This window comes from Siphateles boraxobius, unplaced genomic scaffold, assembly GCF_051911475.1.
Source record: "Siphateles boraxobius isolate OS27281-9 unplaced genomic scaffold, OSU_SipBor_1 8, whole genome shotgun sequence".
Classification (NCBI taxonomy): Eukaryota; Metazoa; Chordata; class Actinopteri; order Cypriniformes; family Leuciscidae; genus Siphateles; species Siphateles boraxobius.
The window spans coordinates 3,409,416-3,426,559 of NW_027509208.1; the positions used below are offsets into that span (position 1 = coordinate 3,409,416).

The 17,144-nt window shown below is 36.3% G+C and overlaps 1 protein-coding gene across 1 annotated transcript; it reads right to left on the minus strand.

The window, feature by feature from the left end:
• Positions 1 to 1,115: 1,115 nt before the first annotated feature.
• emilin1a (elastin microfibril interfacer 1a) lies at positions 1,116 to 15,413 on the minus strand. The gene is made up of 8 exons (XM_077220797.1): positions 14,933 to 15,413; positions 9,076 to 9,195; positions 8,045 to 8,196; positions 3,247 to 5,304; positions 2,041 to 2,157; positions 1,918 to 1,935; positions 1,667 to 1,801; positions 1,116 to 1,582 (listed from the first exon to the last, which is right to left on the minus strand). The coding sequence occupies exons 1-8, from the start codon at positions 15,091 to 15,093 to the stop codon at positions 1,251 to 1,253; spliced, it is 3,093 nt and encodes a 1,030-aa protein (XP_077076912.1). The 5' UTR covers positions 15,094 to 15,413; the 3' UTR covers positions 1,116 to 1,250.
• Between the last annotated feature and the right edge of the window lie 1,731 nt (positions 15,414 to 17,144).

Sequence of the window (17,144 nt, forward strand, 5' to 3'; positions counted from 1 at the left end):
AACAAAATAGCCTGCTTCTGAAGGGTGTTTCCCACATAGTTGGGCTTATGTTCTGTCTTTTCTAAAAATAATAATAATAATACAATAATACAAATATTTAATATCCATGTATTTCTTTACTTGGGAAGTGCTGTAAATACACTGTATTGTGCACATGTGAATACACTATATTATGCACTGCAATACACTGCCTACCTTTTTTTATACTGTTATGTGGATATACTGTAAATTGTCTTTACACAGAGTTCACAAGATGTATGCGCTGTGTAATCACTGATAAAAGACATTTGTGCGGTTTGTTTCTTACAATTTATTGTAGGTATATATCCACCTCATCCAGTGCTGTTTTTGTTTTCTTTTTCAGTTTTGAGAAACCACTGCAAACAATTCAGTGTGTGAGCAAACCATCCAAATGAATCAAACTAAATCGTGAACAAATTCTGAATTTTTGCAAAAACTATTAAATCAGAAGAGTGCTTAATTCCATTAATTTGGCATGAGTCGTTCTGATTCTAAATAGCTGATAGAAATGACAGTATTGCTGAAATATTATCAGGAAAAATCATTCTCAGCGTGGTATATGGATATATATATTCTCAGACAAGGATTTATCAGTAATGTTTACTGGGGAAAGAGATATTTCAAGGGTCTTGCAACACTTCTGCTGACAACCACAAATTATCTTTATTTGCATAAAAAAATATATTCAAATAATCACCTTCAAATATGTACTAGTATGGAAGTTTATAGTTTAGATCTAAACACTGATGCAAATCAGTAATTTGAGAGTAATTTGACACTTCAAATAAAGATTGCATTAGGTTATTGTATAATAATGTAAGAAATTCCACTTGAGTCCTATCCCAGTTTGACAGTCACTCAGTCTCATCTCTTCCAGGACAACAAACGAAGTGGATGGGCTAGTTTTTTAGAAGGAACTTTGCTGCTCCGAGCAGCATTTTAATAAAGGCAGGCCACTCACAGTATGTGAACATATGACTTGCCATTCAAGAATAAAATGTAAAAAAACAACCATATACACATTTCAGTTCATTGTTCTGATAATAGATAAATATAATCATCCTGTGTGTCCTCATGGCCTCTTATAAATGACACCTGCATAAAATTTGTATCATAAACCTTATTAAACATACTGAATATGTTAAAGTGTTCTTCAAAAAAAAAATCACGAGTAGTCCATATGCAAAGTTTTACATCTGACATTGTCCTCGCTGAGTCTCAGATGAGTCTCACAATATGTCCTCTGTTTCCTCGTAGAGCAACATCCCACTGAAGATCGTCAGGGGCTCCACTGAGTGGGCAAGTTTACCTGTGACCAGGTCAATGCAGACAGTATCTCCCTCCTGCAGAGGAAGTATGATGTTGAAGATGACCAGGGAGCCAGGAGTGTGCCGTGCCTCGGCCATGGGTTTCTCAAGACCCTCAGGCTGATAGCCTGCCGAATCTCCACGGGCAATACCATAATTGGATTTAGACAAGACTGCCTCAATCTTGACATTCTTGTGACCTGTCAGGACTGCACTGAAGAAGTATCGCCCCTTCACAGGAGCAGTGAACAAACCTGTCAAAATACATATGGTAAGAGAATTTATGATTAAGACAGTCGTTAATTCACATAAAGTATGCTTGTCTTTAACATACATACCTGTCTTTGGATTGTAGGCCTTTCTTTCATTGATGAAGACCTTGTTGAAGACAATAGTGCCTGCATTGTCTTGTGGTCGTGTGAGTGCTGCTGAGAATGACAGTCTTGGAACGTTGGCATCCTTTCCGGGAGGTCCTGGTAAGGACAAGAACAGACAAAAAAACGTTTTTATTATATTTATTAATATAAAGTGAAATAATTTTAATAGTAGAAGAAAAGGTCATGGCAGTAGTAATAGTAGGAATACTGACCTTGTTCACCCCTGAGGCCTAAATATGAGACAATTAAGAAAAATGTATAGGAAAATATTATTAATTTTGCCAGTTCTGTTAAAATTGTGAAGAAAAAAATCATTCATTTATTCATTCATTTACCTGGAGGTCCTATTGGCCCCAATTTCCCTTGTGGTCCCTCTCTGCCTGGAGGTCCTAGTGGCCCAGGAGGTCCTTCGGATCCTTTCTCTCCCCGAGGACCAGGTTCTCCAGGATGTCCTGAGGATTGGCCCAAAAGTCATTGTAATAATTGCAAAAAATGCTGGCTGATATTTTAGATGGAGTATAGCATGTCACACAACAGGACAGTGTTTTATTTTAACTACACTAATGTATTCTTCCTCCCAAATGTCATGTTATGGCTGGTTATAGTAATGAGTGCACGACTAAGATAATAAATAAATGATGTTTGAGATAATAAACAATCTTTCATAAATTTAAATAAGGAGCACTTAGAGTATCTTCAGGAAATATAACACAACCACAGTATAATGACGACAAGGAACCATGCACTGAGGAACCTAAGGTCTTAAATACAAGAGAGAGCTAATGAACTGAACAGAAAACAGGTGCGTGATTAATTAGAAACTATGAAAACAAATAAGCGGAGGGGAACACAGGCAAACCGGTACAAAATATAAAAATTTGTTTTTGTCTTGATATGCACTATCGATCAACAATTTGGAATAATTATGCTTTTTTAAGACTCTTTTGCTCACGAAGGCTGCATTTATTTGATCAATACAATACAGTAAAACCATAAATGTTGTGAATATTAATAAGAAACATTTATTATTATTATCAATGTTGAAAACAGCTGTGCTTCTTATTTTTTTGTGGAAACCATTATATAATTCTTTCAGGATATTTTGATGAATAGAAAGTTCAAAAGAACAGCATTTATTTGAAATATAAATCTTTTGTAACATTATAAATGTTACAAAATGAATGTGTCCCTGCTGAATAAAAGTACTAATTTCTTTTTTTTCTTTTTTTTTTACCCCAGTTTTTGAATGGTAGTGTGCCACGTTAACCACAAATATATTAAGCAGCACAACTGTTTTCCACATTGATAATAATAAGAAATCTTTCTTGAGCACCAAATCAGCATATTAGATTGATTTCTGAAGGATCATGTGACACTGAAGTCTGGAGTAATGATGCTGAAAATTCAACTTTGCCATCACAGGAATATATTAAATTTTAAAAAACATTCAAATAGAAAACTGTTAATAAAAGACTTCTTTCAAAAATATAAAACTATCTTACTTATTCCAAACTAGATAAGATCAATAGATAAGAACCTACCAGTAAAGTCATGTTCAGTGAATATCTGGAACTCCTTGAGAACGTGCAGTATGGAAGAGTTGAGGTTGTTCATCCTGCCATGAATGTTCTTAAAGTGAACATCATGAATGTTGTTGATGGCCTCACCTTGTGAGATAACTGTGGAGTTTAGGTCATTAACACATGTCCAAAGCCCAGAGACATGTTTGCTCAGGCCATCTTTGATAGTCTGGAGGTTCACTGACAAAGAATCCAGTCTACTGCAGACACCCTCCAACTTCGAGAGTCTCTTATCCAGCCCTTCTCGAGAAAGTTTGCATTCTCCCATTTCAATCATCAAATTGCTGTTAAAGCTACTGATGCCGTCAAAACGTTCTTTACTGTCATCTTTGTGCTTGTTAAAATCATCCTCAATCTGATCTAAATCTGAGTTAATTTTGTCCATAGACCTGTCCAGATCAGAAATGGAGTTGCCGTGCCTCTGTATGGTGTTCCTGAAGCCTTTCAGAGTGTCATTGATGGAGCTGAACGTTAGGATTACTCCTGTGAGCTCACCCTGAATGGACTTGAGGTCTTTGCCAAGCTTGCCAGTTATGGTGTTTTGATTATCTATGTTCCTCTTATGGTCAATCATAGTGTTCATGCATTGGCCTGTACATTTCTCTACCTCTTCTTTCAATTTGCCGACTTCCTCCTGGAGGTTTGAGCATACCTGCGAGCAACCATACTCATCTGAATATACCTTTTTGCGTAAATCTGTAAGTTCTCCCTGGAACGTATTAAAAGAATAGCTGGTTATGTTTCTTATTTTTTTGAGCTCGCTCTCTATCGTACTACATATGTCGCAATCACGTCCCATATTCTCCACATCTGTGATGATTTGGTTAAAGTGTTCTCCATCGTGTCCTGTCAGATCCTTAATTTTTTGAACGTCATGGCTTAGAACTTTAATGCGGTCAAATAAGGAGTCACCAGACACACTTAATTCCTTTAGCTTGGTGTCAAACTTCTTAATGTCCTCCTCATTGCCAAAAACCTTCCATTCCAAGCTTTTGACAGTATCTGCTGTCTCACTCCCTTTTGGACCGCACGTCTCTGTGCACAAATTAATCGCTGATTTAAGTCTGCTGTCGAGATCATTTGTTTTGTTCCCTAACCGTTCCAGGTTATTTTTGTGATCGTTAAAGAAACGTTTCAAGTCTTGGATGCCTATTTCCATGGTAGATATTCTATAACCATGATCATTATTTCGATTGAGGACAGAGTTTTTCATCTGGCCGATCTCTCTCTGGACAAACTCCTTCATACTTGTTTCAGTATGGGAGCATTTTTGCTCAGTTTTTCTCACAGTCCCGTTCAGTCTTCTCTCCAGGTCTCTAAGACGACTGTTCAGTTTTTCATCTAGTGCTTTTCTCTGACCACCATTTCCATTGCCTGATCCTCTCAACTCTTTTTCAAGACGTCCTCTAAGGATATCATACGTCTCTGCAGTCGAACTGACCTTCCTCTCAATGGCACTAAGTCTCCTGTCAAGATCGCTCAGGGAATCACAGCAACTCTGAGAGCGTGACAGTTCCCTCTCAAGCGTCTCCACAGTTTGACGGTGGTGCTGCTCCATCACACCGATGCGCTTCTCCAGCGCTCGGATCCTCTCTCTGTCTTCCTGCTGTTGCCTTCGCATGCTCTCCACTCCAGTTTGGCAAGACGAGCAAGACAGTGTCACTCTCCGTTCCAGCTCCCTGAGAATCTCCTCTTTAAATGTGCCATATCGACTGTCCAATTCGTTCCCAATTCCATTGCTGCCCACAAGGTGGTTGTTGATGCTGGTGAGGGTCTTGTCATGGACCTGTGTCATGTTGTCCAGCATGTCCAGTTTGGTCTGGATGCTGTGAATGGTCTCCCTCATCCCTGACTGGGCAGCGTCGGCTAGATTGTTGCCTCCACTGATGCCGTCCCTTCGAGATTCCTCATGCATTTTCTTATTCATGCTGTGTACAGTTGAGTGGAGGTTGTGAAGGTCTTTATTCAAGCTATGAATTTGTTCCTCAAGTTGTCTAATCTTGTTGTTGTAACTTCTCCCTATGAATAACATTGATTAACATTGAAGTTATTTAACATTTACTAATTCAGTAAGCATATTATCTTCCCATGCATGACCCATTATACCTACAGTGCCTAGCATAAGTGAACACACCCATGCTAAAGTTGAAGACTAAAAAGAGGAATAAAAAATCAGCTTTTGGAAATTGATCTTAATGCCTTATTTTAAAAAAAGAGGAGAAATCCAACCTTTAAGGACACCAATTTTCTTTGTGAATGAATAATATATCATAAATAAACAGTGTTGGGAGTAACGCGTTACAAAAGTAATGCATTGTTTTGCTGTAACGCAGTAGTGTAAGGCATTACTAATCAATTTTCAGTAATATTTTACTCGGTACATGTTCGGTAAGGCTTGCGTTACAACAGACTTTTAGTTTTAATTGTAAAACAAACAAACAAACAAAAAAAACAGCAAGACCGCCAGACATTACGAATGAAAGATGCAAGTAGGCTAAATTAACTGTTCGTGGTCAGTCAATATCCGCGTGTGAGGTCCAAGTCTGTAATTAAAGACTAAATGTGATCTGCGTCTGATATATTTGTATAGCGATTTATTTTTTACAGGAGTGCCGTGAGGTATGATTTCGGCCTCTGTGCTCGCGCTGGCCAGTGGAAAAGCGGCTAATGGTGAAGATGGCATGAAGAAGACTACATTCGCGAGATGGACGTATGCGCATTAGGCTATTCGTTCTGTTTTCTTTCTAAACAGTTAGGCTATGTTTATGTGGTATTTTTCATGTTTTCATCACGCAATCATGTTTTTGATGCGGTGGTGACGCGTTCATGTAAGGGCGGCGGCGCTGCCGATAAAGCACCTAAAAGCTGTCACAAAGAACCGGCAAAAGCAATGATTATGAATATGTCAAATATAGCAAGGAGACATGTTGATTGTTTATTAATAAAGTCAAGTTGAAGTTGACGATGCTGACTCGCGATCTTCGCAGTAGTGAATGCACCAGAGAGAAATGCACATTTCATTTCATAAGCAGAGAGCAGTCTGTTTTCTTTCGTTTTGAATTGTTCTGTTTACAAGTAGACATTTCAATATAGATATATTTTTCAGGTCCGTACAATTAAAACAAAACGAAATTCACTTTAAAGAAAGGCTTCGTGTCTTCTGTGTAAGGTCTCTGTGAAAGTTTTAAAGCAGTCTTTTAGTGCCGCTTCAGAGCGGTCGCGTCCGTAACGGAGAACTGTCACGTCTGTAACATTATTTTTTCCTCATAAATGCGAACACGAAAAATAAAATAAAATGAATATTTTATGTTCTGTGGAGATCCAACCCTTCTTCATTAGATTTGCGCAGTGTAATTCACAGAATTACAACAACAAAAAATCGTTGCCTCCTAAAAGTTAAAGATTTTTTTTGTCACACATGACTGTCGATTTCCCTAATATTAAATATAAAACGCATGTGTAGACTGATATTTTTCTAATGTCTGGACTCCTTTCTGGGAAGAGACTATGGATAAACAGACGTTTCAATATTTTGGTATTAATGCATTTTCTGAGAATTTATAGGCCTATAATTATATAAGTTAACTGCAAGTCTGCAAATGTCATGTCCATAACGCTGGAATTCCCAAATTTTAAATAATTTATCCTCAACTAGTTTTGTGGTGTAGGTCTACATATTTTATAATGTTAAGTTAACTTCAAATAATACTAATAGTAATTTAAAGATGTGGTAGCATTGGATCTGGACGGTATGGATAATGATGGGAGTTGGAAGGGGTGTGTCGCCATTCTGCAGGTTCGTGGATCTACTTCTACTTCTGTATAGTTATTTTGGTGAAAGTAACTCAAAAGTAATACAGGAGTAATGTAACGCATTACAATTCTGAGACAGTAATATTGTAAGGTAATGAATTACTTTTAAATAACAGTAACAAGTAATATATAATGTATTACAGTTTGGAAGTAACTTGCACAACACTGTAAATAAATAAATGTTCTTCCTTAAAATACAGGGTGCATAAGTCAGGACACCCCTATATTAAATTCCCATAGAGGCAGGCAGATTTTTATTTTTAAAGGCCAGTTGTTTCATGGATCCACCAGGATACTATGCATCCTGATAAAGTTCCCTTGGACTTTGGAATTAAAATATCCCCACATCATCACATTCCCTTCACCATACCTAGAGATTGGCACGGTTTTAATTCCGTTAGGCTAATAGCTGGTTTGATTTGCATTGAGAGATAATCTTATGGAAAGTATGCCATGCCAATCTCTAGGTATGGTGAAGGGAATGTGATGATGTGGGGATATTTTAATTCCAAAGGCCAAGTGAACTTTATCAGGATGCATAGTATCCTGGATCCATGCAATAACTGGCCTTTAAAAAAAATATCTGCCTGCCTCTATAAGAATTTAACATAGGGGTGTCCCTACTTATGCAACCTGTATTATAAGGAAGAACATTTATTTATTTACGATACATTATTCATTCACAAAGAAAATTGGTGTCCTTAAAGGTCCTCATTTTTTAAATTAAGGCATTAAGATAAATTTCCAAAAGATGATTTTTTTATTCATCTTTTTAGTCAACTTTAGCATGGGTGTGTTCACTTATGCTATCCACTGTATAATGTTTTTTGATTAAGACATAAAATAAAAACAAAATGCTGCAGCAATTCAAATATTCTCAAAATTACAACCTAGCAGATCAATTTGACTCCCTTTATGGATTCAAGGGTTAAGTGTAACGCCATACCTTCTTCATCAGTATGTCTGCCACTGCTGTCCTGTGTGGCAGAGGAGCCTTCACTACAATCATCACCTGAGTAACCATGACAGCACTTCCATTCCATCTCTGTGACCATTTTATAGGCAACCTTGTACCGTGGTCTTCTAAAAGTCCGATACCTGTGGTGTAAGATATTTTGTCATATTCGGATCTAACAAGAGCTGATACTATGAATATGAACAATATGTATGCTAGTCCAACTTTACTTTTTTGTTGTAAAATTTAAGATTTAATATGTGTGTACTTTTCTGACATTTATGAAAATGGAGACTTAAAGCTGCCAAGTTTAATTTAATCATCTTTCACGACTTTAACCGTCTCTAATGGCACTGCTCAAGTAGGCAGATAGAAAATATTTCTGTTACGCTCATATCCTAGGCTATGTATCGCTTTTCAGAAGGCCACAACTCTGCTAGGAAACAGTACAATAAAGGTCTGTTCTTCATTTACTTCGGGCTGTTGTTTCTGGGCATGTTTTTGTTATTTTATTCAGTCAAAGCTTTCAGTACATCATTAAAATCTTTGAAAGTGTTTGCTTTGCTCTGGCAAGCCTCTTGTGTGTCTTACTTAACTTTCAAGTGCAGTTGTTGCTATTATTAGAACATTGTTTATACTCATTCTTGTTCATACTTGTGATGTGGCTTCTGTATAGGGGACTAGTATTATGGCTGTCTTTGAAGATCTTGGATAAAACTGAGGTTTACTGAGACCTAAGAAAAAGGTAAACTTCATCCTGGACTTATGGCTGAAATTTGTTTTTGTTTAAATGATTAAAATAATATTACAAGTAACTTGTACATTAGCAGTTTCATCAGAGACTGATTTCTGTCTCAACTTCTCTCCAATCTCATTCCACAAATAGTTTGGTGGACATGCATCCCGTTGAGAGAGGGACATGGGCCAAAACTTTCCAGTTCGACACTGTCATAATAGCGAGTGGTAACCAAGATTAAATGAAATGCAATTTGGCAGTGTTTTTCCTCATACTCAATACTTACAAAACCACATGGGAACATTGGCCCCAAGCACAGCGCTGGTATTCAGGTTTCACATAGGTCTCCACTCCATCTTCCATTACACAGCTTACAGTCCGTGTCACTACGTAGGCACACCAGTTTCTGTTTGTGTACAAAGCATGGGCAAAATATTATTCTCAAGGCTTCAATTCAAATGGTTGAGGACTGCCATCTTCATTGTAGAAATAACTAAATTAAAAAGTTATCTGTAAATTAATTAAAGTACAAATAATTGCCCTTCAAAACCAACACTTTCCTCCAATGACACCAACAAAGCATCACATCAGTGTAACCAGTTAGCAAGGTTATGGCAGCATTAGGGTTGGCAACAAGCTGGTCCTTATTCAAATTCAGCCTTCACTGAGAGTTTGATTGACAAGCGATCTGACCAATAACACCGACAAACAAACCAGACAGAAGAGTTAGTAGATTAACGTCGTAGGGTTTGAACTTATTGAAAATTATGTGTATTGTTTTTTTCCGTGGTTGAAACAACATACTTCTGATGGTCATTCATGTTTATTTTGTGCTATAACTAGTAGGAAGAGATGATTAGTTCATGTGCTGCTTGAAACTGAGGCACTACAGCAATCTGTTGCATCACAATAAAGAGCCAGAAAACAGTATTTATTGTTTGAACTTCTTAAAAAAATGACAATTTGAAAGCTGAGACTTTGTTTCACACCAAAAGTAACCTGTCTTGTGTGTTGGTCAGTGTCCTCTTTACTCCTCTTTATGTGAGTACGTGATTTTTGGCTTGAGAGCGCCATGACATGTCGGACGTAGCAACAGTAACTAAGGGGGGCGGGCCTTTGCGTTGCAACTAAACTAATGTCTCTTATAAACCACTTATTTTTGGTGAATCAAAACTTACAGCTGACCAGTGACAGTGTAGTCCGATTCCCGAATGAGTGACTCTAATGATGAATCAAACATACACAACTATGGCTTTTATTATTACTATGTGCAAGGCTGCGTTGTAATTATATGAATAGGCTGACGTGCTACATCATGTTTCATAGTTTGGTGTCTTCAGTTTATTGGAGAGGCTTGGTTCACAGTAAATGCTGCAGCAGACAAAGTACATCTTTGCAATGGCTGTTAGGTCACTTATTATGGCAGCTATCTTCCCAAATTTGTAATGAGAATCATTTATAAATCGGTCACAAAAAAAAGCTTTAACCCCTTAGCTGTCATCCCCCTTTTGATAATTGACATTAAAATGCAGTATACAAACCTAAATGGTTGTAATTCAAGAATGCTTTGGAATATAGACCTAAGTTTGGTCTTGTTTTAAAGAAAACAATCGGCAGATTATTACTGAAGTGAAAGCACTTCAAAAAATTAAAGTATGAAAAAGTGATGGAAGTTAAAATGTACAGTAAATCAAATATACTTTATTAATATATTTTTTTTAATATAAAATAAATATTTTACAAAATATTTTTTACTATAAAATTACTATAAAATGAAAGCTATATATCTAACCAAGTTGTGTTCCAAATTTAAAGTTGATATCACAAAAATTGAAGTTCCCATGAGATTTTGTTTAGGCGTTATACCAAAAATAGCCACCGGGTGCCATTGCATTCCATTGAATTTAATTGTATGCATTCTGCCATAACAAATTAATACATTTCTATACAAATATCACTTCTGTCACTAAATATGGAACCTTGAGACTCAGACCTTTCTGACAATATGTGTTTTGTCAAGATTAGAACATTTTTGATGATAAATTATGAAAGATGATGCCCAAAAGGGGAGGGGCCTAATAAAAAAAATACCGTTTCTATGGTAACGCAACGTCCAATTTCAAAACGGTTTTTACAGGATGAATTCTGAGTTCGTAAGCTTTCAAATGATACCTAATTTATGATAACTACTAAAATATGTGATATAATAATAATAAAAAATTCTATAAATATATATATATAATATATAATATACTTTTTAGAGGACTTTTTACTTTACTTTTTAAAATATAATTTTATCTTTTTTTATTGACAAATACTAGATTATGTTTTATTATGAACTTTTAGCATTAAAAAAACCAAAGTTTCAGTTATTAAAAGAGTGTACGTCGACTTTTTGTGACAAAGGTCAGAAACTCCTGTAATGACGTCGATTTTTTGAGGTGCACTCTTGTCATAAATTCATATATTACTGTTCATACAAAATTTGTAAGAAAAAAACAGCGCTAAAATATCTATTCAGGAGTCTTAGACCATTCCAACGATATATAGTTTGTCATGATTAAATTAGGATTTAATAGTAATATTTTGAAGTAAATTTCGGTTGCCCGTATACGGGCAAGTGACAGTTAAGGGGTCTTCCTGTGTTTTTCCACCAAAATAAAAGCTCTAAGGTTTAAGTTTGAAAGGAAAGAAATTAAGACAATTATTATTTTTAAATACTTTTTTTTTACTTAACAGTGCAATAGTAATACATTTCTCTTTTAATTTGTGTATTTTTAATAATTTAAATTACAGTCAATTTTTTTTTAATAACAATAGTAATAATAATTTTAATTATTTTTGATGTTGTTCTTGTATAGTTGTCGAATGGGTAAAAAACAGGTTATCCTTAAGTTCTTTGTCTTTAGCCGGATTAATGAATTGAATCTGTTGGCACATTTTTGTTTGTTTAGTAATGTCACCTCTAAAAAAACTGAAAAATATATAAAAAGTCTCTCTAAACACACCTTTTGCAAGGATTGTTTTACATTTATTTATCATTTAAATTATCTCATCATTTTGCATTTCTTTTTTTTTCTTTTTTTACAAATATGTATTCCTTAAATGAAACTAAAAGCTAAAATTGTTAATGGAACCGATAAGGAACTGAAATCTTTAAGAGGAATCAGAATTGGAAACTTAATGATTCTTCATGATTCCTATCCAGCTTAGCAAAGAATAAAAGAGTTTATTCGGTTTTCAGACATTTTTTGTCACTTGGGTATCCACCCATCCTGTGAGAGAATGAGGGCAGAGATATCGCCATTCTGCTCAAATATATACATCTGCTCTGGGCACATATACAGTATTTATTTGGAAATAATACTTCATATAAAAATGGATAATACTATATTTAAAAAAATAAATAAATATGGTAAACAAAAGATTCTTATTTTTGTTCATGTGGAATTGTCTTCATATTCGATGAGTTTAATGTAGTTTCCCCAACACCTTGGAGAGCTGTATGATTTAAAAACTAATTTTCTAATTAAAGTGATTAATTATGGTGTTTTCTCAGAGAGCTTGTTTAGATGGGATCGAAACCAGGCTGGAATCCAATGTTACTGGTTCATTAAAATAACTCATTGAGCCTGGTTAGTCATTCGTTATCATGAGCAGTGCTGAGACTGGAATGTCTCGATGCATCAACTGCAAGTGCTCTGCTCTCACACACACAAATAAATGGGGCCCAAACACTCAAAGAGTACACAAGTTCAACACGGACATCTTCACCACAGACAACCGTGCTTTTCAAATTCTACACTCACTCAATCTCAGGCTAGGCAAGGTGCATTTATTTGTGTTTCTGTGGACCTAAATATTGACTAAGTGTTTTTCATCATGCATTATAAATACAAAATGTTGTGTTTGTTTGTATCCTACTGTGTATGTGAGTTTGGATTGGAGGTGTGATGAAAGAGCTTGTATAGACATTCTGAATATAACCCAACATTAATTTATGCATGGATTCATGGACGTGTGCACATGCATTAATTAGGACACGCATACAAATTGTGGTATTTGGGGTATACAACTAAAGAGTAATGGCAGTAGAACACTGAGCCATTGTTTCTGTTGTAGTCTGTGGGGGTGGTTAAAGAAAAAAGAAAGACAAAGGCCTGGGTCCATGTATACCAATGAGAAAAAAAGGAAATAGTGGTTCTCAGCTTTATCAAATTTGAGAGAGGAAAAGTAAACAAAAACTTTGGAGTCACAATGGCTTCTTTGTCTTATATGTATACAAATCCATTTTGATTGTGTTCAAGATCAGTCTTAAGAATGAGTTCCAATGTGCAGCATTTTTGTATTCTTGCTCCCGGTTTAATTATAACAATGGTTGCTCATTGGAAGCAGTATACTTTTTTTGGTGTTGGAAAGAACTCTGTCTGTAAACACTTCCAGTCATCTGATTATTTTAAGACACTGTACCTGCCAGCATATATTTTTATACAAGAATAAAATTCACTGCTTAGTCATATAAACAAAAAGACCCAGACGCAAGTGTCAGGCCTGTGCCACTCAGACTCAAGAACATCCAGCTTAAGGCGGCTGAATATAAACACTTTTCCTCAACAGGATAAAAATCCACAGGACCCAATTTGGCAAGGAATGAAGTATCCCTTCAACATATCAAGCAGAAACAGAACTTGGACAGAAATAATAGTGAGAATACACAGCAACATAGGGCAAAGTATTGCTATGCTCAAAAGAGAAACTGTGTCAGTGTCCCCCTGCAGGGTAATTGAGTTATCCATACAAACAAAGCTCAAATATATTTAAGCAAGATGTCTAAAGGCAGATTTGTTTTTCTGTATGTAATCTAAAGGTCACCTTTTGAAAATCTGTTTTCACTCGTAGACTTATTTTCTTACATTTCCGTGCAGAACTACAGAAATGTTACATTTACGCATTTGGCAGACGCTTTTATCCTAAGCAACTTACATTGCATTATAAGCTACACCTTTTACATTCTTATCAGTTCTTGCTTTCCCTGGGAATCTAACCCATGACCTTGGTGTTGCAAGCGCTAACGCTCTACTGTTTGAGCTACAGGAAAGCTCAAATTCATATTAAATTCATATCAAAATCTCCCCCAACAAGCACACACTGTGCACACATTTGCTGAGGCTATTTATGTATACAGACTTTACAAGGTTCTTTCAGCATCTGTTACAGACAAATAACAAATAGCATAACAAAATTTGTCAGCAAAAAATATTAATTTTGCTGGCAACTGACACTGCTGGATTTAAAGCATCTGTGCAGCTATTTATGAGGCATAATGTGGACTGACTCAGTACAACTCGATCAAAAGTAGAGGGGCAAATGATATCATCCAAGATATTGGACAGACAGGAAACATGACACACTGTGAAGGAGGATTTCAGCTACCACAAGTCGTGTAATATTTCACACATCTGTAAAAACAAAACAGAGTTCAAACAGCCTTAAGCAGTGTTGCCAGGGGCCAACACATTCTTTCTCGCAGAACCTCTGTACACCACTGGGTTGTGCTAATGCCAGGATAAGTGCACTTAAGGTCTTCACCGTTTGGCCTCCGTCCCATTGCACATGCATTGAAGTCTGCTTAGTAATGCCAAAAAAGGGAGAAGACCAGTCCAACAGTAGCTCACGCTCGCAGGGCAAGAGTCTGTGATTTCATACTGGTCTTAGTGACTAGAAAATAGTAAACTCATAACAGCATGAACGTATAGCCTATTTGCAATATTAGCATATCAGCTCCATGTAAGAAAGGTACGTGTGTGACACACACCACGTGATCTTGATAAACCAGCTTGAAAGTTAGTAAGCGATGGTACACGACTTAATGAAGTGCTTTGACAGTTGACTAATTGTGATGATCAGCGAGTAATTTCTGATACTAGCATATCGATTATTTTATTAATATAAATATGTAGTAGGCCTAGAACATACCTCTAAAATCACTTCATTTAGATGTTAGGCTCACCAAATGAAGGACATTTATTTTACATGACAAAACATATTTTAGTGTACAAATGTATTACTTTTAATTATTAATATGATAAAATCATCAACTCAGACCTGTTGTTGCTAAAAATGAAAACTCGTTTATATCTTACCTATGTCTACTGGTCACCTTCGATCCACTCTGTGCAGCAGATACAGACTGACTCTCATCCACATGTTGAGTGTGTCGTGACGCGTAAGTTCCAGCTCCCCAAATATCTCCCGGCAAAATCAGAGCCAACAGAGCGAATAAGTGAGCAAAATATAGTGACATGACTTAGAACTAAAAACAGTATTTAAAAATGCGATCGTTAAAAAAAAGTACATCCAAAAACTTCAACGTAGAAAATCCGACTTGTAGGCTACACACCGAGCGCAGTTCAACAGCCCCACTAACTCTCCATGAGTTGATGTTCAGCACTGATATGTTTCATAAAGTTCTGTGTAGCAAAATGTTTATGCCCCTCTGTCATAATTTCGCGCAGTGTCCATTCATCGCAAAAGATGCTCCCGTCGGTTTCCCCATGACGCAGTCAAACCCTAATGAGAAGTGTCCGATTTTTTCTTTCTTTCTCGTCTGCCCAGTCATAATGTGAAAACTGCCCTGAATAGATGCGGATCCAAAATTCTCTCTCTCTCTCTCTCTCTCTCTCTCTCTCTCTCTCTCTCTCTCTCTCTCTCTCTCTCTCTCTCTCTCAGGAAGGAACCACGCTCTGCTTTCAAATTTTGGGTCCCTCATGGATTTCTTTTCAAATGTGAGCATAAACTCTAATTATAACAGACATATAACTGTTATCTATTTAACCCATTGTCTTTTCATTACTCTGTTTTTGTTTCATCTGTGGTCTTTAAGGCATTGGAATTTGACCCACTTTTTAAAAACATTAGCCTACTACATTTGTTTGTAAATTTCTAATATATAGCCTATTCCAAGGGTTTTCAAACTTTTTGATGCCTAATAAGATCTCCAAATATGATGATAGCTAAAGGTAGCTATAGCCTATATACTTTCATGTAGCTACTCATTTATAATGTGTGGCTTCAATGGCTTTTATGTCGCTGTATTTAAATATTTGCTACATTGCGTTTTCTTCAACCTGCTATTACGGTTATATATATAAACATTTTCAATTAAAATCAGATACATATTTGTAAAGCCCTATGTTAAAAATATATATATAAAAAAACACTGTGCTAAAAATAGTTTTATAATTATTCAAAAGTGCAGTAGCCTATGTAATATTAACCGAAAGCTATTGGTTGAAATGGGTACTGCAGTCCAAAAAAATTAATTCTTCCCCCACCTCCAGCGGATTACCAAATTGGGACACGCAACATGTACGAGCGCAATTTAAAAATTGAAAGCGGCGAATAAGTTGGTGAGTTGATTTATCCGTTTCTGGATATGGAGTTTTTTGGTGCATTGATGCCGAGGCTTTTTGGGTTAGGTAGAATCTGCGATCTCTGACCTAGTTTGTTTGTTGTCTTCTATGTCTGCAATAGGCTACGCTGTATTTCCTGCCGACTGTCAGTAGCGGGCGGGATCACACAGGCTAAAACAAAAACAGGCATTCCGACACGGAACGCAATTTTTTTTTGGACCCACCTCCCCTCTTCGGAGGACAACTTTATCTATTTATTTATATATTTTTTTTTATTACAGAAACTGTGATATCTTTTTTAACTACATACACAATATGTTATATGCGGATTACATTTATAATCAGTAGGCTACCTTTAACTGTTGTCCTGCCATAATCTTTCACCATGTTTTAGTAAGATCCTAGATCCTTATAAGGGGATGGGGGGTAAAGTACCATATACAAATTGATACACATAACAACGCAAAATTTAAAGAATAATTGGCTGTTGCATTTGTTTCGAAGAAACAAGTCATCTTAGCATGTTTCCTAAATCACAAACATGTTATGGTATTTTTATGTTTTAGTAGGCTACTGTCAAAAAAAATGCATTCACCTTTAAAGTTATAACATGACAGCCCTATAAAATTAAAAAGAAAAAGATAAAAGAAAGTTTCTGTTCTCTCAAATTTTCTAAACCCCGGTTTAAAAAACCCTGAAATACACAAAAGGGAAAGAAGAGACCCAAACTGTCCCAGTTCTGGCCTGGAATTCACTGGACAGTTTCCTCTGATCTCAAGGTTGCTGAGATAGCATCACATATAATTGCTGTGATCTGAAAGCAATGCCGAAGGGAGGATCCAAGCTGTTAAGAGACATGACCTAACCTACCCTAACCATCAAAGATCGTTCCGGTCTAGTGGACCAGAATAACAGCCTCAGCAAATTTTCATCTCTAGCAGCA

What these genes read in the sequence shown, in the direction of transcription:
- emilin1a (XM_077220797.1), bottom strand. Translation starts at nt 15,093, where the DNA reads ATGTCACTATATTTTGCTCACTTATTCGCTCTGTTGGCTCTGATTTTG. An exon ending in CAGACATACTGATGAAGAAG is followed by an intron (nt 5,305 to 8,044) that starts GTATGGCGTTAC and finishes TGTTATTCATAG; the next exon opens with GGAGAAGTTACAACAACAAG. An exon ending in CACTGAACATGACTTTACTG is followed by an intron (nt 2,158 to 3,246) that starts GTAGGTTCTTAT and finishes GCCAATCCTCAG; the next exon opens with GACATCCTGGAGAACCTGGT.